The sequence below is a fragment of the Arvicanthis niloticus genome, chromosome 17 (assembly GCF_011762505.2).
Source record: "Arvicanthis niloticus isolate mArvNil1 chromosome 17, mArvNil1.pat.X, whole genome shotgun sequence".
NCBI classification, from domain to species: Eukaryota; Metazoa; Chordata; class Mammalia; order Rodentia; family Muridae; genus Arvicanthis; species Arvicanthis niloticus.
Window position 1 is genome coordinate 19,802,864 of NC_047674.1, and position 23,517 is coordinate 19,826,380.

The 23,517-nt window shown below is 43.6% G+C and overlaps 1 protein-coding gene across 1 annotated transcript in view; it reads left to right on the plus strand.

Annotated features, from left to right (window-relative positions):
* The window catches only part of Dner (delta/notch like EGF repeat containing), a 294,143-nt gene that overhangs the window by 90,246 nt on the left and 180,380 nt on the right, over positions 1-23,517 (plus strand). The window contains exons 2-4 of the mRNA XM_034521799.1: positions 16,694-17,032; positions 19,197-19,291; positions 21,379-21,545. Of these exons, the coding sequence (XP_034377690.1) occupies positions 16,694-17,032; positions 19,197-19,291; positions 21,379-21,545 (601 nt within the window). The remainder of the gene's footprint in view (positions 1-16,693; positions 17,033-19,196; positions 19,292-21,378; positions 21,546-23,517) is intronic.

The following is a 23,517-nucleotide window of genomic DNA, read 5'->3' on the forward strand; positions in this document are numbered from 1 at the left end:
GTTGGCCTCAGCTACAAACAGTCATTGGCCACAAGTCCAAGCAAATACTATAATATAAAGTACACTTGCAAGTCTTACTCTGCCCATGGTAGGCTTTTGTTTGGCACCACCCTGGAGTGTTAGAAGCTACTAACATTATAAAAGTCAGACTTCTGGTTGCCTAGATTCTACATAGTCCCTTCACTTTGTTCCTGACATTCTGAGAAAGGATGTGACCCATATAAATAGATCGATAATACTGTTGCCCTTTCCATTCCTGCTCCACATTCCTTTTCACTATAGTATTTCATTAATTCTTTGCGAGCTTCCTACATGCTTACAATGTTTTTGACCACATTCACCCCTAACTCTTCCCCTAAACTCTCGGACTCTTTCCCTACCCCAATATCACCTTCCAACTTCATGTCCTTTTTCTTTCTCTTTAATTATCCACCAAATTCAATTTATGTTGTCCATATATCCATGGGTATGGGACCAGCCACTGGAGCGAAGTCTCCCTATGATGTGGCATGCCCTTAATGAAAACTGACCCTTTCTTCCCAGAAGCTATATCCTGTCCATAGTTCCTTAGCTAGAGATGGGGACTCATGAATCACACCCCCTCCATTCTTGAGTGTTGATTGGCTTGATCTTGTGAGACAGGTATTATGCAGGCAAGGAGAGCTTCCAGGAGGTCCCCAGTGCAGTCTTGCTCTGCCCAAGACACTATTTTTCTCTGGTCTTTCCTGATCTCTGGCTCTTATAGTCTTCTGCGATGGACTCTAAGTCTTGGGGGAGAGAATTTGAGACAGACATTCCATTTGTGGCAGAGTACTTCAGAGACAAACACTTATCTTCTGAACTTTGATCACTTTTGAGTGTTTGTCTTAATTACTCTCTGATGAGGTACTGAGCTGCATGAAGATACAAATTGAGAGGGCAATTTGATGCGATGTCCATATCTTAAAATAACAGTAAGTTCACCTAAGAGCCGATGAGTTCCCAACCATGGATTCTTGGCTATATTTACAGTACCAAGTATGTGTTTCCTCCTGTGGAGTAAGCCTTAAATCCAATCAGAAAGTTGTTGGTTACTCTGTAACACTTGTAATGCTAGTGCATCTGTGAGTATATCGTGATACACTGGCCATTACTGTAGCTCACAGGTACCCCATGATACACTGGCCATTACTGTAGCTCACAGGTACCCCAGTTGAGTAAGAAATGTTGATGATATTTCTTCCCTGGAAGATTACACTGCACCTTCTGGTGCTATGAGAGCTACTAGTTTGTATCTTTTCACTGGCAGTGTTTCTGAGGACAAAGGAAGAAAGGTGGGACACACAATTATTCATGAGACATATTTACCAGACGTCTGAGTTTGCTGAAATAATGTAGCTATTTATGGTATTGAAAATACATTTTGGGGGGAGGGTTACATATTTTTTTTGAAATTAGTTTTTTATTGGATATTTTATTTACATTTCAGATGTTATCCCCTGTCCCAATTTCCCCCAACCCAGAATTTATACATGTATACAGTACGTTTTGATAAGCAATCCCACCTCTCTTTCCACATTTTCCCTAGAGCATCTCAGCACATCCTTCTCCCAATGTCATGTCCTCTGTTTTGTGATAATGTACTGAGTCCAATTAGTGTTGGTTCTATGCACATAGGTGTGAGGCAACCCACTGGACCATGGGCAACCCTGTCAGCAGCCACACCTTCAAAGAAAAGTGTTCCCTTTACTCCAGAAGTCCTCAGGTATTCCTGTTTCTGCTGAGCTGAGAGGATGATGTCTTGGTAGATTAGTTTCCAATCTTAAAATCCGTTAAGTTGGTTTCTTGAGGTTTTCCGCTGGTTCCTGAGTTTCCAGATTCTCATCTTCAGGTGTAAAAGTCGAATTCCTTGCAGCATTGAACACAAAACTTTTCTTATTTTTCCCCTAACTGTCTCTGTCTGTGGGGAGACTAATGCCTGTTCATTAGTGCTAGCATGCATAATATGGGATCTCAAGCTGAAACAAGACTAAGGAGTCTCAGAATGAGTAATAGGTGGTGTCCCTTGTCACTGGATGTGTGCTGAGACTCAACGGACTGGAAATGCCCTTCTATGTCCTTAAAGAATTGAGAGGAAAAACTTCCCCTACCAAGCCCCTTATCATCCAGAGGGCGCTCTCTGGGTAAGGGAGGTTCTCGTAAACCATCTTGGTTGTTGCTTCTGTAGTATGTGTTAGTGCCACTGCTTGGATTTCTCACCTCTAAAACACAGCTGGTCCAACCTGCCTGCCAGGCTCATATTTAGGACAAGAAATTATGTTTGCCACAATTGTAGCATTGCTACAGAACACTCACCCAGGAGATGAGAATTTGCATCACCAGTTTCATTTTCTAGACAATGCATAGACTGTGTCATGGCTCATAAGTTGAATCTGATGCGACTGTAATTCAGGTGAATGCTGTAGTTATATCCCGGAATGTTTGATTTTGCTGGCTGTAATAGCTGGCACTGATTGCCAATCCACTGAAAATGCTAGGGTAGCGAGTGGCCACGCTGTTTGGATTTTATTTCTTTACCAGCAAACATTCTGTTTTTAGATGTGATATTTATAGAATGAGCCAGTAATTAATCTACATTGTATTCAGCAAAATTAGATTTTTTTCCAAATGGCTTTGTTGGATGAAAATCTTCCCTGAAGAATTGGCGGCATCAGAGATGCTGATAACTGTATCTCGTGGTAGATGCTTTGCAATGCAAATGTTTTAATGATCACAAATGTGATTGGATTTTAAATAGAGCTAGGCCATTGTCTCTTTTTAGTAAGTCACATTGGCTTTGAATATAAGAACACCGCATTTTAGTCTAAAATAATTCTGATATATTGGAGTAAGTTCTTGTTTTGTAAGATATAGTATGACTGTTTGGGTCACTTTAAGAGCTCTTATTAATGCAGCTATTTCCACCTCTATATAGCCATAGATAGACAATAAAAATCAATGACCAGAGTTCTTCATAAATAGATATTTACAAGGCCTAGAGGTAAGACTTGGTATGCCAGATATTGGTCAAAGTTAAACTGGAATGAAGGGTTTGGGGCATCCATATCCTGGCCATTCTGGCAAAGGACAAAAGGCAACAGATCTAGAATGTTTCACTCAGTTCCGGATCCACCGCAACCTTCAGAGAGGGCTCTCTCAGCAGTCATTCCTGTAAATAGCTAGCACTGTCCAAGTCTGATGTCAGCTGAGATTTTGTACCTAGAACTCTTCTCCTTGACCAAAGAGGAGTCCCTGCTGGCTGTAACCAGTCCTGTCAGATGCTTTCCTATCAGTGCTGGGGATAGATTTCATCAAGGTTTCTCAATTCATTAGGAATGCTGGGAAAGTCTGATCTCCAAACATAGATGCAGCTTAACTATTATCTATTAACCCCGTCATTTGATAACATGGGTGAGCAGCCAGAGCCCTCCACTGTATTGGTGAGAATTCTGAATGTGAGTTCCGGAATCCCCTTAGCAGAACCTCTACATAGACAGCACCATCTCCACTTCACATAGGGAATCTGGGGAGTTGAGTAGTTGTTATAGTCAAGGATGAGGTTGTATGACCCATCTTGCTGGGACTTGGTCCAAGCTGTGCTGGACAGCCATTGTCTGCAGATTTCAATGGATACCTGAAATAGCCTTGTCTGGATTGTCTGCATTATCTGGATACCTGACAAATAGCCACACCGTGTTTGGTGGACTCCCAGAACCCGAGAGTGGTGGGAGATCAGAAAGTGACAGGCTATGGTGAGAAGGCTGTCATGGTCTGGATAATTCATAGAATAATAATTTATTTCTAATGGTTCTAGATACTAGGGAGTCCAATATTAAGATGCCCATATTAAGAACGGGAGGAGGAGGGGCAGGAGAAGAGGGAAAGCACGGGATGGAGGAAGGAGTGCTTGCTCTCTGGGGTTTCTTCTACTTCCATCTTACTTCATTTGGGCCTGTGGCTCATGGGATGTGTGGCTGGCACTCAAAGTAGGTGTAACTTCCTTACACAATCTGCTTCAGAATCACCTTCATGAATACATTTTTACGAGGGTTTAAGACTATATTGTATTACAACAGTAATTTTTATGTAAACTTAGAGATCCCCAAAATTTCTGTTTCACAGAGGTCTTAGCATTGTAGTAACTTTCCCCCCAAATGCCTCAGGCTAAATTATTACTGATAATTTTAATTATTAAACAGCTCCATCCCAACAACCTATATCCAAGCTACTTTGTAGCTATTTGAAAGAAAAAAAAAATATACCATCATTTTATGAAGTGGCCCAGATTACATATTTATGGGAAGTTTGTGTTAAATGCTGGGTAGTTTCTCAGTTGATCGTCTGATTTCAACCTTCATGAAGTATTTGCTTTTCTTTTTAAATTAATTTTTTATTGGTTCTTTGTGAATTTCACATCACGTACCCCAGTCCTGCTCATCTCCCTGTACCCTCTTATCTGCCCTTCACTCTTGCAACTTACCCCCCCAAAATAAAACACACACACACACACACACACACACACACACGAGAACATAGAAAACACTTCATTGAGGAAGCTGTAGTATGTCACAGTGTGTCCCACAGTGTACCCCTTTGTCCCCACTTCTTTACTTGTAAATACTCACTTCAATGAGTCATTGGTTTGGTTCAAAGTCTCTGGCTTCTGGTGACACCATCAATATAGGATCCTCGCCAGGACTCCTCCCGGTTATCTCGTTGTTGCCCTGTGTCATGGGGATCCTGCAGCTTTGGATCAACAGGACTGGTCCTTTCATGTGTCCCAAACCATTAGCAGATGATGTAGATTTTAGGGTGGGCCAGTTCAGAGTCCTGGATCTGGACCTAGGTGGTAGCTGAGCTGTTTGGGGCGCTGGCTCTCCCTTATCTGCACCACCGGAGTGAGTTTTCCAGCACTGTTCCAGCTAAGCCATCCAGTGCCACCATCAGATAGGATCAGCTGTCTTGCTCTCATGCCCTCGGGGCATCTCACCTGCCCTCACACCTCCGGAGTCAGCTCCACCGTGCTGCCTGTTCAAGGTGCATGGCTCATCTTGTGCTTCAGCTTGAGAAGGGCTGGACCAGCACACTGGTTCTCACACCCTTGGGGGCTGGCTTACCTATGCTTTGCCATCAGGGCCAGCTTTACTGTGTGGCCCAGGCAAGGTACAGGGCCTGCTCTCCTGAGTACTACAGCCAGTGAAGGGGCTAGCTCTTCTTTTCATGCCTTCGGGGCCAGACGACACAGATGGTGGTAGAGAGGAGGGCATCACCACGCACCCGTGCCACCTCATGGCAGACAAATGGCAGAGCCAGCTGTCTCTCCTAGGTTCTCACCCTCCAGGCTGGCTCCCCTATACCCCACCCCCGCCCCCCATCAGGGTCAGCTCCATTGTGCTGAGAAGGGCCTGCAGGGCCTGTAGCACTGCTGCTGATGAGAACTAGCGCCTGCTTGGGAGCACAACAGCCAGGGAGGGGCGGGGCCAGTTCTGTACAGCCCCTGAACAGTCACATAATTCCTGGCCACTGCCCCACCAGGGATATCCCCACGTTCTCTAGTGATCTCTGGATGAACAAGAGTTTTATGTCATCCACAGGGATGGGAAGTTATATTTACCACTTACTAAAACATTTCCCAGCCCCTTGCTATCTTTTAATTAATGTTTTTATTTAATCTTATGTATGTGAGTGTTTTGCTGCATGTGCATCTGCGCACTGTGTGTTTGCCTGGGGTCCCTGTGGGCCACAAGAGGGTGTTGGATCCCTTGGGACTGGAGTTAGAAATGGCTGTGAGCTGTAGATGTAGGTGCAAGGAGCTGAATCTGGGACCTCTGGAAAATCAGCAAGTGCTCTTAACCTCAGAGCCCTGTCCCATGCTAATTTTAATATCTTACGATGTCTATTTCAGTAGATGTGAATTCTATGCCTTCTCCTCTGCTGAGTCTGTTCAGTTGGACTTCCCCATTGCCACACAGTATAGCTATCACTAAACCTTATCCATATGCTGTCTCTATTTGTCAAACTACCTTGGCGATACTTTCATGTCTTGTATGAATTTTGGAACAACTTGACAAATTAGAAAACTAGATAGCAAGTGGGATTTTGGGTGGAATTGTATTGTTTGGCCTTGATTAGAATTCTCGTCACAGTGCCAGCAGAGGAGCCATGGTAACTTACTCCACTCAGTCTGAACACCTCAGCTATAATACGCAGACAATGGTATCTGCCTCATTGGGCTGCAGGGAAGATTAAATGGGCGCATACAGGGAAGGCATGGAAAATGGCACCAGGCATAATGTGTAAGCATTTGGAAACCTTAGCTATTAATATTCCTTGGCTTAAGTCATCTCATTAAAGGAACCAGGACAATTAATCAAGTCAGTTCATCAAAGGAACTAAGTAGGGCAATCACAAACTTTTCAGATAGATTCTAAGCACAAGTATTCTATCTGAAAGTGCATGAGGTTTTTTGTTTTTTTGTTTTTTTCTTTGTAGTAGAGGAAGGGTTCTGTTGACCCGTAGTCCACGGTTCCACACACTGGTATTGAGTCGAGTTGTAGTCTCCTTCCTTGTGTGACTTTCAGTTTTATGTCCTGAGCTCATTGTAAGTGTTGGTGTGTGTGCATGCATGTGTGTGATTGTCCTGCATCCCAAGCTGTGTGAACTGTCACCTTGTCACTCCTAGCAGATCCTAATCTTAATTAAAGGTCGACGGACACATGGGACAATCGAAAGGGAGAACTTGGTGACCCGTGAGATACTCATTCATCTGAAGACGATGGGAAGGATCTTAGATTTTCTGTCTTTTCTCTAGGCTGGCTTGTAGATTTACTTAGTTCCTATTCTGTCCTCTTTTCTAAGCAGTGGGGGAGGCCTTGCATTTTACGTCGTTGCATACCGTCACGTCTACACTGGCAGTTATATTTCCCATCTCTGTGTGACGTCTCCCGCTCAAATCCCAGCCCTCATTTCTAAGTCTGTTAGCCTTGTGGTTAGTGCAATGCCTTCTTCAGGTGACTTTCTGGTTGTGAACTCTCTGGTTTTAAAACTCGAGGATCTCTTTCACCCCCACAGCCCCTTTTCAAACTCACCTCTGAATCAAAGCATCTTTTACTTGATTTGATTTTAAAAAACATCTTGGTTTGAAAGCCAAGATGGATTTGACCATCAGTCAATCTTTTATCACAGAAGTGTCAAATAGTGAAATTTTTCCATCAACAAGGTCTTGTCGTATGGAGGTTCATATTATTTTCAGAGGTCAAGGCAAGTTGTAGTACCTGTAATCTTTGTTCACTAATGGTTTTTAGAGGTTCGGCTTGCAAGTGTTAGGGAATGAGATTGGTGCCATCAGCGTGTTAAAAGCAATTCACAAGATGCTCTGGGCTTGGGAATGAGTTTACTGGGAAGCCTTTGAGCCCATATGGCAGAGCTTTAGTGACGATTTTCCCAGTGGGGTTTTCTAACCTTCTAATTTTATGCCTTAATTGTAAGTCTAACTATTTGCCTTTAAAAGAGGTGATTTGGATGATAATTGCCATAGATTGTCTTAGAAACTGTGTGCATCTGCTCTATACTTCTGCAGATACTCTTTTTTTATTTAATTTTTTTTTACTTATTTATTTTACACTACTCCCCCCTCCTGGTTACCCCCTTTCACATTCCCCTCCCTCTCTCCTTCTCCTCTGAATGGGTGGGGGGGGCCCTCATGGGTATCCCCCACCCTGACAGTTCAAGTCTGTTGCAGATATCCTTTTACAAGTGCCATCTCTACCGATGTGAGCCTTAGCTTATAGTGGCGGGGCCAACCTCTCTGTGCCTCAGAAGAAAATCCTGATGTGCAGGGGGAACATTTTCCCTTCAGCTTCTGTGTAGGGCCATCTTGTGCTCACAGGTCTGCAAAGTCAAGGTAATGGTGTCTTTCTGCTTCATCCTTCCAATCCCTGCCTTGACTCTTAGCCTGCATCTTAGTGTGCATCCACGTTTTTTGCATCTATTGCACATGGCTATTTTTTTTTTTTAGTTGGTAGAACTTTTCTGGATGAGCTCTTCTATTCTTAGCCCTATTTTAATATAATTGTACTAGATTTTCTTTGTTTCTCCTGACTTTAAAAAATTTAAAGTGCCCCTTCAGTGTATACACACACACACACACACACACACACACACACACACACACACCACACACAAGCAGATGTTGGTTAGCAGGTTTCTTCCCTGCCATCCACCTGAACATATATGCAATTGGGCATCTCTAGCTCTTACTGATTTAAAAACAGACCCAGGGCCTGCTCCCTTTATGGCTTGATGTTTCTGTTTCCTTCTTAGTTCTTTGCCTAGTGAAGCTGTCTGTATGGGGCCTGCAGCACACAGAAGGCTCATCTCCAGGTAAATGAGTTTAGACAACATAAGGACTTGCAGTTTGTCTACAGAGCCACCATTCAGGTCCAGCCCCCGGGGAGCAGATGGGTTTACAAATTAGAGCAGTCATTTCCATTTCTGGTTAGAGATGCTGAAGAGAGCAGGGGAAATTTCGTATGCCCGCAGAGAGGAAAACACCCCAAAATGCTCACACCAGCCAGGCATACAGCACTCTTGTCACTTCATGGCTTAAAAGCCTTTTCTAGGAGCTGGAGAGATAGCTCAGTGTTTAAGAGCACGGACTGTTCTTCCAGAGATCCTGAGTTCAATTCCCAGCAATTACATGGTGGCTCACAACCATCTGTAATGGGATCCAGTGCCCTCTTCTGATGTGTCTGAAGACAGCTACAGTGCATTCACATACATAAAATAAATATATGACTATTTTTAAAAAGCCTGTTTCCAAGATGATCCGCTGACTAACATCTTCCTCAATTTATGCATGCATTTCAGTTTCTCTCAGTCCCTTCCTGGTCCCCATTTCCCCTGCCCTCCCAAGGAGACCACTGTTATGCATATAAGAGCTGCTATTGTTCAGTTTTGCTATTTGTGTCTTTTCCATAAATAGAAAAGCCCTGTGTGTAATGAATCTATTCAAATGATTACACAGTTCTTTTTCACGGCCATATAGCATTTTGATATGGGTATACTGGGGAAGGTTATCTTTTCCCTTGGCTTTGGCAGTGCTCACATAGAGACCTGTTTGACGACACACACTGAACTATGTGCATTTGTTTGTGGCCCGTCCCTATTTGTGTATTAAACATTGCAATTTATAATACAATAGTGGCCCATGAGGTGGCTCAGGGAATAAATACATGTGGTACAAACTCTGATGACCTGAGTCTGATCGCTGGGTCTCACATGGTATAAGGAGAGAACCAACTCCTGCAGTCTATCCCCTAACCTCCACACACACGTGCATGGATGTCCCCCTCCCCACCACACACAATAAATGTAAAATAACTTTATGGCTAGTATAGTACAATGTTAGCCTATTTTAACCTACTTGAAAGTTGAAGGCAAGTACCACTGTGAGCAGCTATATAACACTTTGTGCCTCTTCCTTCTCATTCACTAGAAATGCTATTGTCCCCCAGCCTCCAAACCAGTGCCCAGCACAGTGAGAATCTTGGCTTTGGTCTTCGTTAACCATAGAATTTTGCTATGAGGCTTAGACTTTTTCTTCTTCAAATAGAAGCTTATTTAGTGCTTTTAATTAATGGTGATGGCTACATCTTGATCTGTTTTAGAACTCTGACCGAAAGAGGCGTTTGGAGCTGGGTGTAGTAACACACACCTTTAAACCCAGCACTCGAGGAGGCAGAGGCAGGTGGATCTCTGTGACTTCCAGGCCAGCCTGGTCTACATAGTGAGGCTATACAGTAAAAACAGGTCTCAAATGTATATAAGTATCTGTTATTAATTATTACTGTGTATGTTTGAATGATATGTGTGCATGTGAGTGCCAGTGTGTGTTTGTCACATGGGTGGAGGACAAGTTTCAGGAATTAATTTTCTCATTCCTTCATTGTTGGTTCTGGGGATCAAATTCCTGTTGTACAATGAGTGCCTTTCCCCTCCAGCCCTTTCCTCAGCCCCATTTATTGTTTTTAAAATCTTCACCTTGCATCCAGCAAACTTTCTGAGGTTCTACATTCCTTTTTTTTTTTTTTTTTTTTTTTTTTTTTTCTGATGGAGTATATCTTTAATCCCAGCACTCAGGAGACAAAGGCAAGTGAGTATCTGTAAGTTTCAGGCCAGCTAGGGGATGCATACATAGTGAGACTCTTGTTTCAAAAATAAATAATGCTTTAAGATGCAGCTATCGCACTTTTGGGCACATACCCAAAGGTTCCACATTACTATAAGTGACGAGTGAGGGGTTGGCCATAAACAAGCCATTTGTACTACACCCTCTAAGATTTGGGAACATTGGTCAGGAAAAAAAAAATTCAAGAGCCAAAAAATAGGGGAGATGAATGGAAAAATCCTAGACGATACAGTCAATGTAACCTCAATGTAACCATGAGCTGAGAATTGCTATAATTTATTTGCACTGGATGTGCACAGGACAGGCCCTACCAACAGTCAGTCACAGATGGGGAGGGGTTCATGGGACTTTAATCCTTAATGCCAAACTCTTAGCTACAGGTTGACTCTGGAAGAGGGGTAGCCATTATCTTCAGTTGTGTACCTACTGAACCCACCAGTAGATTCTAAGGGGTAGTTCACAGAGAAGGTCCTGGTTAAGCCCAGGGGGACAAAACAAACCAAAATAAAACAAAAAGACATAAATGGGGAGTGGGAGCAATTCATAGGGGAGGTGGCTGTACAGAAGAGGGAAGGAGATGAAAGACTGTGGGGTGGAAGCAACCAGAATGCATTAAATACACGTGTGAAATTGTTAAAGAACACAACAAAAGAGAAAATTAACAGGCTGTGACTTCAGCGTTTCCCCAAGCAAGGGTGTACCCACAGGCAGTCGTGATAAAATCCACCTAATTAACATTCCCATTTTACTCCCAAGAACCATCAAAGTGCTCCATCAGACTGTTGCAGTGTCTCATCAGAGGCAATGAACAACCCTGCCTTTTCCTGGCCGCTTGGGTAGAACCTTGAGGTTCTACATTCTAATAATTTATGTGCATGTGTAACTGTACAGTCTGTGAATTACCACCCCTCTTCAGTTATACCCCAGTTCTTTCTTTTTGCCTCTCTGTACTGGCTAGAGTCTTTTGTATAGTGCTCACTGTCTTGGCCACAGTCAACCTCTCTGCTTTGTTCTCAGCTTCAGAGAGGAGCCTTTCAACGTTGTACTAATAAAAAATCATGCTTGCTGGGAGCTTTTTGAGGATACTCTTTATCAGGTTAAGGAGTCTTCCCAAGGGCGGGTATGGACCTTACAAGAAAACTTCTCAGCAGCCTTGAGATGATCACAGGCAAGTTAACTGGCAGTTTGCTTGCAGGCATCTCTCCCTAAGCAGTCTGGGAGGCAAGAGTTGACATGCTTCCTGGGTTTATGGGATTGTGATTTTTGTAAAAGGAGTTTTTTGGCATGGTTGGTGCCTCTGATAGTATGGAAGCGTGTGCACTGGAGCGGTGTGTCAAGATTCTGAGTGAAATAGTGGCATCTTGAGTGACAGAAAGAAGGAAAGCATTCTGTTTGAAGTTGGAATGTCACTGGCACTGTGTAGTTGGGGGTTGTCCCTGAGGATGTGGTTATGAATAGAAACAAGGGCCAGAGGCTGGGTCAGGTTTTGGGGAAAGCTTCAAGCGACATTCAATTCCTCTTCTGTCTGCAGCTGAACAGGTCTTAATGATACACCAGGAAGACTCTTTACATGTTGACCAGACTAGAGTGAGAGACTGAGAGAATTCAAGATGGTTTCCAAAGGTCTCATGTTCCAGAAACATGGGGCAAGAAGCAGGCAAACAATTAGACACATCAGAGCTCATATTTAATGACTTTCTGTCCTGGTCGTGAGTTTGAATTCAACTTCCAGTGTCCTTTAGCCTACGTACAGATGGGGTTCACCTCACAGAGAGTCAGAAAGCCAGTGAAGAACTTCAGAGATCAACTACCCAGGTTGATCTCGGAATCATGCTGAGTGGGTTGAGGGTTCTTAATACAGAAAAAAAAAATCAAAGTATGGGGCTGTGTATTTTAGTGAGATTTGTACCTCTTGGTCCAGCAAAGTGATTGACTGAGTGTTCCTGGTACAGAAGTATGGATTTGTTTCCTTTACTCCTTCCTAGTGGGAAACACCTGTGGACTCAGTGCTAGAATATAGTTGAGACCTTTACTGAGGGAAGAAGGAAGAAGGAAGAAGGAAGAAGGAAGAAGGAAGAAGGAAGAAGGAAGAAGGAAGAAGGAAGAAGCAGGAAGGAGGAAGGGGGAAGGGGGAAGGGGGAAGGAGGAAGGAGGAAGAAGGAAGAAGGAAGAAGGAAGAATTCCTTTTTTCCTTTTTTCAAGACAAAAATGCTGTGACATTTGGACCCTGGCTTTGTTGTTTGTCTGCCTCTCAGCATGGGGATGCCAGCTCCATTCGAAGCCATTCCTATGGGCAACACAGACACACACTAGGAAGCAAAAGATGGTAGGCTTCCCTCTTCCTGCCATTCTGGGGATGCTGAACCTAGGACACTTTCTTTCCTTGCTCAAGGTCACTCACACAGGAAAGTAGAATCCAGGTTTTCTCTGACACTTACTCTTTCTCAGCCTCCCAAAGCTCCAGACTTGGGGAGCCAGAGCTATGTTTGCTGTGGTCCCCTCTTAGCTGGCAGGTGTAGACTTTCTGAGCATTTCCAGACTGCATGGTCCTTCCAATGCCACCTCCTCAGCTGGCCTCCGAGGACAGAGATGTGCTTGATTTTTTAAGTTGAGGTATTTGCCATGCCAGCAAAATAATCCAAGTTTGGGTCCCAAGTCCTCGAGCTGTACCGGGTGGCTTGTGCCTGTGAGCCCAGCACTGAAGGGGTGCAACGAAGCGCCCCCTTCTTTCCTGCCTTCTCAAGCAGTGGCTGCACATACTATCTATACTAGCTCACTCTGCTTGGGTCCAGGATGGTAGAGACTACCTGCTTTTATAGTAGATTGAGTGTTATTTAACCCTTCTACAAACACAGCTATGGGTTTACTTAAGGCTTCCAGTATTTTCCATTTTACATGCCATGCACCCCAAAGCAGCTTCTTCCGCTCAGTGTTCTCTACCTGGCTTCTTAGCAGCTACTGGGTGCCAGGCACTGGGGCTGGGGACATTCAAGTGAAAAAAAAAAACACACACACACAGAAAAAGAACCTGAACTCACAGGCTTACAATATAATAGAAGAAGACAGAAAGTAATACTGTTTTTTTAATTTAATTTTTATTCATTTATTTATTTATAAAAACATGGTAGAAGATGCCAGATGTTTCAGGGAAAATAAAGCAGGAGAGGTGGAGTCACTGACAAGGGATGGAGACTTACTAACAAGGGTACATGGGAACATCCTCATCAGATGACAGTATTGAGCAAAGGCTCACGGGAAGCTTAAAGCAGCTGCAAGAATGAAGGCTTTCCAGGCTCCGAGACAGGGGAATACCTGGAAGGCTGGAGAAATCAAGGTCTGTGTCTGGAGATGGTGGAGGGAGGGAAGGAACAGATAAAGAGCTGGAGGCAGAACATATAGGCTGGCAAGAATCCATGAAGACCTGGGCTTCTCGTCATTTCTTTAGCGCCAGCAAACAACAATTATGAAATAACAAATCTTAGAGACTCAGTGGCCATACACAGCACATGGCAGGTGGGGCTTGGCCTCTGTTCTAGGTTACTCCACAGGGCAGTTTTGATGGTTGTTAGAGCTTTTAACATTGATTGCCAGGCATGGAGCAGTTCCAGCCACACAGTAAGCCCTCAATCAATAGCCACTGAGAGGTCTTCTTACTATGCCTATTTTCCAAACACACATTTGAGGGCTTAGGAGATGGCTCAGTGGGAGAAGTACTGGCCACACCAGCAAAATAATCTGAGTTTGAATCTCAGCTCCTCAGGCTGTATGGGGTGACTTGTGTATGTGACCCCAGCACTGAGGTGGTACAAATGGATGGATCACTGGAGATTTCTAGCTAGCTAGTTGAGCCCAAACTGGTAAGCTCATAGGCTCACTGGGAGAGTTTATCTCAAAGCATAAAGAGGAGAGTAATGAAAGATAGATGCCTGATGTTGACCTTTGGCCTCCACACACACGTTCACACACACGTGGATATACATGAACCGGTAGGGACATATGGACACGCACACATGAACAGACACAGATGCACAGAAACAACACATTTGAGGTGGTAGTCATGATAGACACTTAATTACTATTAATTTTTGTTGTCTGAAGAAATGGAGCACTTATTCCTTGATTGAGTCAAAGGATGTGATAATTTGATGTCACATCTGTGGAGATAAAGTACAGGGATCATTCCCGGCTGGGCAGCAGGTGTGGTATTGTGCTAGTATTTGTTAGTGGCTACAGTGGCTCTTTCTCCTCCTCAACCCTTCCACAGATTCAGGGCTGTAGGTTGTAAGGAGGCAGCTACACTGGAGTTCTGTGGCCATTTGAGGGGTGTGGTGGGCATCATACCCAATGGCCACACAGCTGGTAGCTTCATGCCTTAGGAAGGTGGGCATATTCCCCAGAAATTTCTTTGGAGGCTATTGACTGCTGCATCTGATGTCCCTAGAAGGACCCTTGGCCCCTCTGAGAGTCAGATGTCTCAGTAGTTGGCTGTGATGATGGAGCTGAGGACCCAGAGCCTCTCTGTCCCTAGAATGGCAGTCTCACCTCAATGCCACCAATTCTTTCATGCTGCTTGATGGCTGCTTCAGCTTCTAGAATTAATTTCAGTATCGATCCCTTCTGATTTAAATAGAGTTCTGCCTCTTTTGGTCCATGGATTCAATTTTTACTTTGCCACAAGGTCAACCTTGGATGATTTAAACGTTGATTTCAGAAACACGGCTGTAATTGTCCCCTTTGTTCTAGCTAATTAAATTCTTCCTTCCTCCTGTCAACTAATTCTTGAGGTGACACTCCCTCCACTGGGCTGCCCTAAAAATAAACTGGAAATGAGCCAACATTTTGACTAAAGATGCAGTTCCTAATCCCCCTCCCCCATCACATGCTGTCCAAATATCAATCAATCCATCCATATTTATTTCTTGCAATGCTTTCAAAAAGCCTCGCCATCTCTCTCGATATAGAAATAGAGCAGTAAATAGGGCACTTGTAAGTCCCTCATTCATGGAGCTCACTTTTTTTTTTTTTTTGTGGGTCAGAGAGAAAGAATTCTTTTAGATTTCATAGTGAGAAAAGAGTCTTCACCTAGGGAGAAAACTGAATATGGTAGAGCAGGAAGCCATTGCTGAGTCTGGAGAAGAGACTCCAGGTGGTGTACCAGCGTATAACATGGCCCCGAGGTGGGAGGCTTCACACTGCCCAGAGACCTGAGATCTATAAAGAAGGGACAAGGAAAGGTGGGAAGGAGCAACCCCCAAAGATAGGAAGGGAATGGATCTGTGAGGGCTTCGCCATCTTGGAATGGTGAATGGTCTGTGCTTATAATAGATTCATAAATACTTAAAATTATTGACTGTCTTGATATTCTCTTTGGAGGCTAACGCATTGACTCAGAGACTCTGAGTGATATAGTATGGAGGTGGTTTTGGAGCTTCGTTTGATTCAGTCCCCAGTCCTCTTCCACCCCTGAAGGAATCTGTTGGAAACTGTTTGATGAGCAAAATTAGCATAAGGATAGCCATTTTACCATGCAGAATTCTGGCCACATAGGCTTGTTGTGCAAACACAGTTGAGCAAGGGAATGGAGAGTTCCTTTTCTATGCTGTTGATTCTGTAGCGAATTCTGTTCTGCAGTCAGCTCTGGGAAGCTGGGGTGTAGCTGCTGTGATTGAATTTTCCTTCATCATGGGAACAAATTGTAACTGAAGGCACAGAGCTTGAGTCCCAACTCTGCTGTCAACTATAGAGGACCAGGTAGGCCTTGTGCCACTGATCTGTCATGTTCTCCCAAGGACCAACAAATGGCCCTTCTAAGGTCAGCAGAATCTGAGAAGATACATAGAACTGCCTCTTCATCTTTCCTATACACTGAGACCCTGTTTCTCTGTGATGATCCTGCAGAGTGATGGGACCAAACATCTCACAAAACTCTGCTGAAGTTACCACGGCTCTCTCTCTTCCGGCCAGATTATCATAGGAGCAGATGGCCCTGGAAACCATTAATTCAATAACACTATTTTAAAGATCTGCTCACAGGATCAGATAGGGAGTTGTAAGATACAGGCAAGCCAAAAATTGGACAGCCATTTTTCATTCAGAAATCTTGCAAAGGTTCACGATGTGAAAAAGATTCCAATTTAGATCCCCTACAGCATTTATCATGACCAGCTGCTTATGACGAAGTCTTTTCTAAAGAGTCTTACTTTAAACTTTTTGTCTTAAAAGTTCTACTCAATGATGTATTCCTGAAATCCGTGTGGTCTGGGGATAAGGGTTGGGGTAGGCTGTTTGTTATCATGTTTCTCTTGCTATCTGGGATGAGTGTCCTGCTGGGATGGTGGGGATCGGGGTGGGGGGGTGGGGCAAAGGATTATGTGCTCTCCAGCAACTGTGTTAAGAGAGCAGAGATGTAACAGGCAACTAATTTCCTATCAGTAACACCATACTCCTTGTGGGAGAATAATTGACCCATTTATGGTCTCTTTTTAGTTTGTTGCAGATCCTTGTGCCAGCAACCCTTGTCACCATGGTAACTGCAGCAGCAGCAGCAGCAGCAGCAGCAGCAGCAGCAGCAGCAGCAGCAGCAGCAGTGACAGCTACCTCTGCATTTGCAATGATGGCTATGAAGGTCTTAACTGTGAACAACCACTTCCCAGTATTCCAACTTCTGGCTGGACAGAGTCCATGGCACCCAGACAGCTTCAGCCTGTCCCCGCCACCCAGGAGCCTGACACAATCCTGCCCCGCTCTCAGGCAACCGTGACCCTGCCAACTTGGCAGCCAAAAACAGGCCAGAAAGTTGTAGAAATGAAATGGGATCAAGTAGAGGTAAGAATATTGTATGGAATGTATTTTTCACAGGAGAAACCAGAAATGTCAAAACAATTCTAGCAATTTTAATACAAGCAATAAAAATAGAAGACCTTTAAGTTAGTCACTGAGCAAACCATGTATGTAACCTTACATCCATCTTTACTTGTATACATGACTTTTTTCAGCACTGAGGATTGAACCCAGAACTTTACAGATGCCAGGCAAGTACTCTAGCATTGACAAGGTCTAGGTCACTCAGGTTGACCTCTAACTTGTTATGCGTACATGCCCTCCCCTGTCCACCAAGTCCAGATCGTATGATGATTTTCTGAGGGGGGGAAAAAAGGATTCAACAAAAATAGGAAAAAAAAAGGAATTGGATTTGTTTCCTGGAATAATCACCACATATATTTCTGTGCATTAATTTGGAACTGGGGAGCTAGTTCAACGTGTGTGGGGCCACACAAGGATGTGTATGTATATGGCGGGACCATGCATTGTTGATCTAATTACCATGAATGTATGAGTGTGGCGGTCCTGTCATGTCTTAGACAATAGTGCTTCATTCTGATCCTCTCTGGCGCTGGCTCTTACAAACTTTTGGCCCCTGCTTCTGTAGGGGTCTTCAGATATAGGACAGTCTGGCCTGGAACTCACTATATGGCCTAGACTAGCCTTAGACTTGTGTGGTCCTCCTCAGCATCCCAGGTGCTGGGATTCCAGGCTTATACCATCACATCTTGCAATTAAATTTACAGTTTTTTAAAATTTAATTTTAATTAAAAGAATTTAAAAATTCCAATTTTTATCTATAATATTTGCTAATAGCTATGCTATTAATAGATAGCTATATGTTATATATATAGTATATATGACATATATATGATATATACATAGTACATAGTATATACAGTATGTGCTATTAGCATATACTAATTATAGATGATAATGAGTTTATTATGACATTTTTATATATCTGCATATGTATTTTGCTCATACTCACCCCATCAGTCTCTCTTGGCTCCACCTATAATCCCCCTCACCATCTCAGCTATCTCCCGTCTGCGTTCACGTCTTCTTTTGTGTGTGAGGCAGTCATTTTCATCATGGTTGTCTGCAAGAGGATGTGTGAGAGCTGGTTCATTGGAGTATGGAGTATGGGTGCCGTATGGTTAAACCACTGATGAAAACGTCCCTCCCTCTCCCTTCAATTGTTAGTTGTGTGTAAATCTTCAGATGGATGGGACCCCGTGAGCCTCTGCCCAGCCCATGATAGGATGCTGATGGACCTGATGCTGTGCAGATAGTTCTAGATCATCACAGCAAGTGTGAGTTTAAGAGTGCAAACACGGTGAAGGTCAGCGTTCCCTTGGCTTTGTCCTCCGGCTCTTACATTCTTTCTACCCCTTCTACTTCGATGTCCCCTGGGCCTTTTAAAGGGGCTGAAATACATGTTTTATATTCGGTTGAGCATTCAGCGGTACTTGTCAGTTTGTGGCCAGCCTGGGCAATATAGTAAGACTATTTGAAACAACCAAACCAAACCAAACCAAACCAAACCAAACCAAACCAAACCCCTAAAACAAAAACTAACTGAAAAAAAAAAAAAAACCCACAACAACCAAAACCCCAAGTTCTAGGTTAGGGGAATGTAGCTCAGTAGTAGAGAACTTGCCTATATAACACCCTAGAGTCAGTTCCCAGCACTGGAAGAAAGAGTGTAAGAAAGAGAAGGGCTACTTCTCCAAACCCCGCTGTCCCTAGGCAGGGCTTGTGTGCTCCTGACACCCTCAACACAGCCCCATTCACAGCAAAGGTTTCTGCTAGTCCTTAGCTAGTGCTTGCACCTCTGTTCTTTAATTGTTTAGTGCCCTTAGGATCAGCACAGACCAGGAGCCAATGACTAATGGTCAAAAGAAGAAGGCAGCAAGTCTTCACTGAAGCATCAGTTAACAATCCTGCCCGTTTGCAGACAGCTCTCTGAAAAGCTGCATGCCGTAAAATCAAATGGCACTGATGCTCTTTTCTCTCCTGTCTCTAAGGTTCTAGCTGTCGCCTCCGTGGTCAGGCAACAGCGTTATCACTGAGCAAAATAAAAGGGACAAGGCTTGTGGATTTTACCTTATGTTATTATATCGTACTGTGGTTCCATCCGGGTAATGGGTCTTCTCTCTTCCAGGTGGTCCCTGATGTTGCCTGTGGGAATGCCAGTTCCAACAACTCTGCAGGTGGCCGCCTAGTGTCTTTTGAAGTGCCCCAGAACACCTCTGTAAAGTAAGAGCTTTCTTCGTTCACACCTGTTATGACCAACTCTATGTGCAGTGTGCTGGGGGTATCCACCATGCATCTGGTGTGTCACTGGCCAATCCAGTGGGGAATCTTGAATGAATCCCATGTAGGAACCCAGTCTCTGCCACTCAAAAAACAAGAGTAAGGAGGATCATGGTGGGAGGTCTGGTCAGCTGTGGGAAATCATTGGCTAAGTCAGACCTGACAGGAGAAACCCTGAAGCATTAGACAAGAATTGGAACCTGCCACCTCATCTCCCAGGTGACTTTTCCTTCTAAAAATTTGAGTGGACCATTAAATGTGTTTGTGTGATTTACTCCAAATTAAAACAAACAAACAAAAAATCTACACATTACAACTTTCTCTTTCAAAGCAATCAGCATAGGAAAAGTGTTTCGTTCTAAATTTAAACTGTTGAGTGACAGACAGACTGGCCATTGTCTCCTGGGAGATAGAAAAGAGGCAAAGGAAAACAGATTCGGCTGCTGAGCCACCTGCCGTGTATGGGTGATTTGCATAGACCCAGGGAAGATGGCATCTGCCCATGGGTACACAGCTAGGAGTTGGAAGGAGCCAGCCCTAGAATGTTTCCGATACACTGATGCATGTGCCTGCCCTTCTTTGGTTCCGTTAACTGTCACACTTCCTACTCTAGCCCCCACTGTCAGTATACCAGGGAACATGCAGCTTTGACCAGCTCGTTCTGTGCATTGGCGCTCTCAGTGATATGCAGTGTCACACTATCTGCCTATCCTGTGGGCACTGACCAACTTTGCCTGCCTGGCATTCCCAACAGTGAGCTCCCTACCAATGTCTAGCAGAGGTGTTTTATGAAACCAACTCTGCATTTGTTGCCTATGCCCCTCCCCTCCCTCCGCTGTGAGGTCTCCCTGGCCCTGAAGGGACAGCCTAGATAGGCACTGAAGGTCTTGGAAGAATGTCCCCATAGGAAGAGGTATGGTAGGAAGCCACTCCCAGCTTCACCAGCAGGGGGAACCCCATGTTAAGTGTTTCAGAGTACCTTCCACAGTGGCAAGGTTGGGAGCTGGCTTGAGGTAAACATATCCCAGTTCATCAGTATTTTAGCAAGTAGCTCATGTGTCTGCCCTTGCAGCAGCATCCTTCCGCCCTTCCTTGTGTTGCTCAGATTATCCGCCTTTATAACCTTTCTCGGCACTCCTACTTGCCTACCCCATTCAGTGTGTTCCTTTTCTTCCTTCTCAACAAACATGACATTCTCTGGATCTCTCGTGGGTGTCAGGCATCCTGTGGACAGAAACCACAGGATGATCTAGGCTGAGCGAGATGGGAATGACATGTGACCCACGGGCACCCCAAACTGATATGTGGGTGTTACCAATCCCTTATATTGTATCTTCACGGATTCATGAATTCAGTCATTTATTAAGATGCTGTTGAGCTCTGTGCTGCAGCTGGGGAGCTGGTTCTGGGGGAACAGCTGTGTGGGGTCTGCGGAGGGAGGGAGGTGGGAACTGATTCTCTAGAATACAAGGAGAATGAGCAACTGCTAGCATCGTGTGCTGGTGTCGTAGGTATAGCACAGGTGATGCAAGAGAGGGAGCTGACAAGAGTTCACTGGTCTTAGATGGCATACTATTTTCTGGATCTTATCCTGCAAGCTGTGAGAAGATAGAGAGACTGGAAGCATGGGGACATGACACACTGTTTACTTTGATGGCATAGATGAGACGATGGGTTTGATTGCAGTATGCATCTGGGATAAATGTAAACAACATTCCTTTTACATTTATTTGTAAAACAGCTCATTCTGCTCTTCATTATTGATTATCATTACCAAAGGATGGGGTACAGACTAGTCACTTTGTGATAGACTTTGAACAAGTGGAAGGTAGACATTTGCAATAAGTGTGTACAAGGTGGGCGCTTGCTTTTATAACCATTTCTTTGCTTTCCTGACACTTCTGTGCTGATGTCTGTATATCAGCATGTTGTTCTAGCTGTCTGTATTTTCATCTCGGATCTGCTGAATTGGTTCTAAGACAAATCTTAGTGGGAGCGGCTTTGCATTGAGGTGTGATTCTTGTTTTCAGGATCAGGCAGGATGCCACCGCGTTGCTGATCTTGCTGTGGAAGGTCACAGCCACAGGCTTTCAACAGTGCTCCCTCATAGATGGCCGAAGTGTAACACCTCTCCAGGCTCCAGGGGGCCTTGTCCTGCTAGAGGAGATGCTGGCCTTGGGACCCAACCACTTCATTGGTGAGTTAGAGAAACCTTACCCACTCTACATCTGACTCAGCCGGAGTCTGGTTTGGTGTTTTAGATACAGTGTATAGAGATTCTGTCTGGAGGATATGGTATGAATTCTAGACAGTGATTGATTGTCCTCCACTTCAAAATGGTTTGAATGATAATCAGAATGTTCTGCTAACTCTAGCATTTCCAGTGTGACCTTATGAAGATGGAGCGTAGGTGCTAGACTGGCAATACTGGGAACTTCTTAACAGCGTATTCTTTTTCTTAGTTTCAGTGTGGAGACACAAGTTCAAGTTTAGAACTCACTCAGCACAGTACCCAAGCTTCCTGCTCCTGCTGTTAGTACCTTCTTGGGTCCAACAGTCCTCTCTTGGAGGATGGAGTCAGGCCACAGTTGTCTCAGAAGAAGTTGGGTAGGGTCCATGATATAATGTATATGAAAGTGTAATGTTACAGATATTAGAGATTATTCCAAGGTGGTTTCTCTATTTTTTTTCTAAGCTATACTACTTTACACAATGAACAGAAGGTATGTATTGAAGCTTATTTTCCAAGACACCAGCTTGAAGCAGATTTGATAGTGAAGGTCAAAGGTCAAGAGTAAATGTGTATCTTTCGAAGTATCTATTGCTGTCTACCTTTGAGTCACCTTTGTCTCATGAGACCATTGTTTTTCAAGGTTTGGCAATTCAGATATGAGGATCAGGGCATTCATTGGATGGGAACAAGGTCCAGCAACAGAGGAATGGAGATGGCTGGTCAAAGAGGGAGGGACATTAAATTTCAGACCAAGGTTTTCTTATCAAGACATGTTCTAGATAAACAGAATTTGGGTGCTGATGTACTCGTCAAGATACTAATCTGAATTTTATTCCCCAGCTCATTCCAGGGAACTATTAATTAATTCTGTATCTTTTGTAACAATTTATCAAGAAGAAAATAATTGGTGCATTGACAAATAATTTTATTTTATTATTTATTTATTCATCTATCTATCTATCTATCTATCTATCTATCTATCTATCTATCTATCATCTATCTATCAAATGTTTGATTGTGTGTGTAGGTGGGTGTAGGCATGGAACTGTAATGGTTGGAGGACAACCAGAAGTGGATTATCTCTTTGACCTTGTGGGTCCAACTCAGGTTGTCAAGACTTCGCAGCAAGTGGTCTTCCTGACCAAGCCATCTCACTGACCCAAAATCACTTTCTTTTATAGTGGTCTTAAGTTTTATCCTTTAGTGGCTTAATTGCTCTTCTGTGACAGAGAACTATGTATAGTATTTCAAGAAAAAACCACCAAGTGTCACCACACTTTAAAATGTCATTGGTATTATTAGAAGACATACATTTGAAATATTAGCTGACATCTCTTGTCGCTTTGTAACATTTCTGTAGGCGAGGATGCTGAGAGTGGGGGTGGAGGTTAGAAGGGAGGGATTTGCTAGTGTCAATATGAACTTATTATTATTTTTTTTTAGAGATGGGAGAGGTTTGTGAACTCATATGCAATCTGAGCTCATGTTGCTAACAGCATGATGAAGCAAAAGACTGCTTTGAGGAGAACAATGGTCTGCATTTGGGAGTGAGAGCAGTCCTCAAGCAGGTGGAAGGAAACGTCAGTATTGAGGAGCAGAATTTTAGCCTGTATGGCTGTGTGTTAGCTTTCTGTTTCTTTCTAGAAAGAAGCCTGGGGTACTCTCAGGACTCCACTATTTCCTCTTTCCTCCACATCCAATAGATTCCACATACTGGACTGATGGCCAAACATATTATTTGTACATACGTCCTGTGTGTGGGTGTCTTATCTATGTCTTTGGGGGCAGACTTAGATTTATATATTTGAGTTCATTGATTAAAAGTATAGTTTAAGATGATGTATTATGGATTAAAGATAGATTATTTATAATTGATACTTAAAACATACAAATTGTAAATATTGACAGGATACCTGTGATAATACACTATTATTGT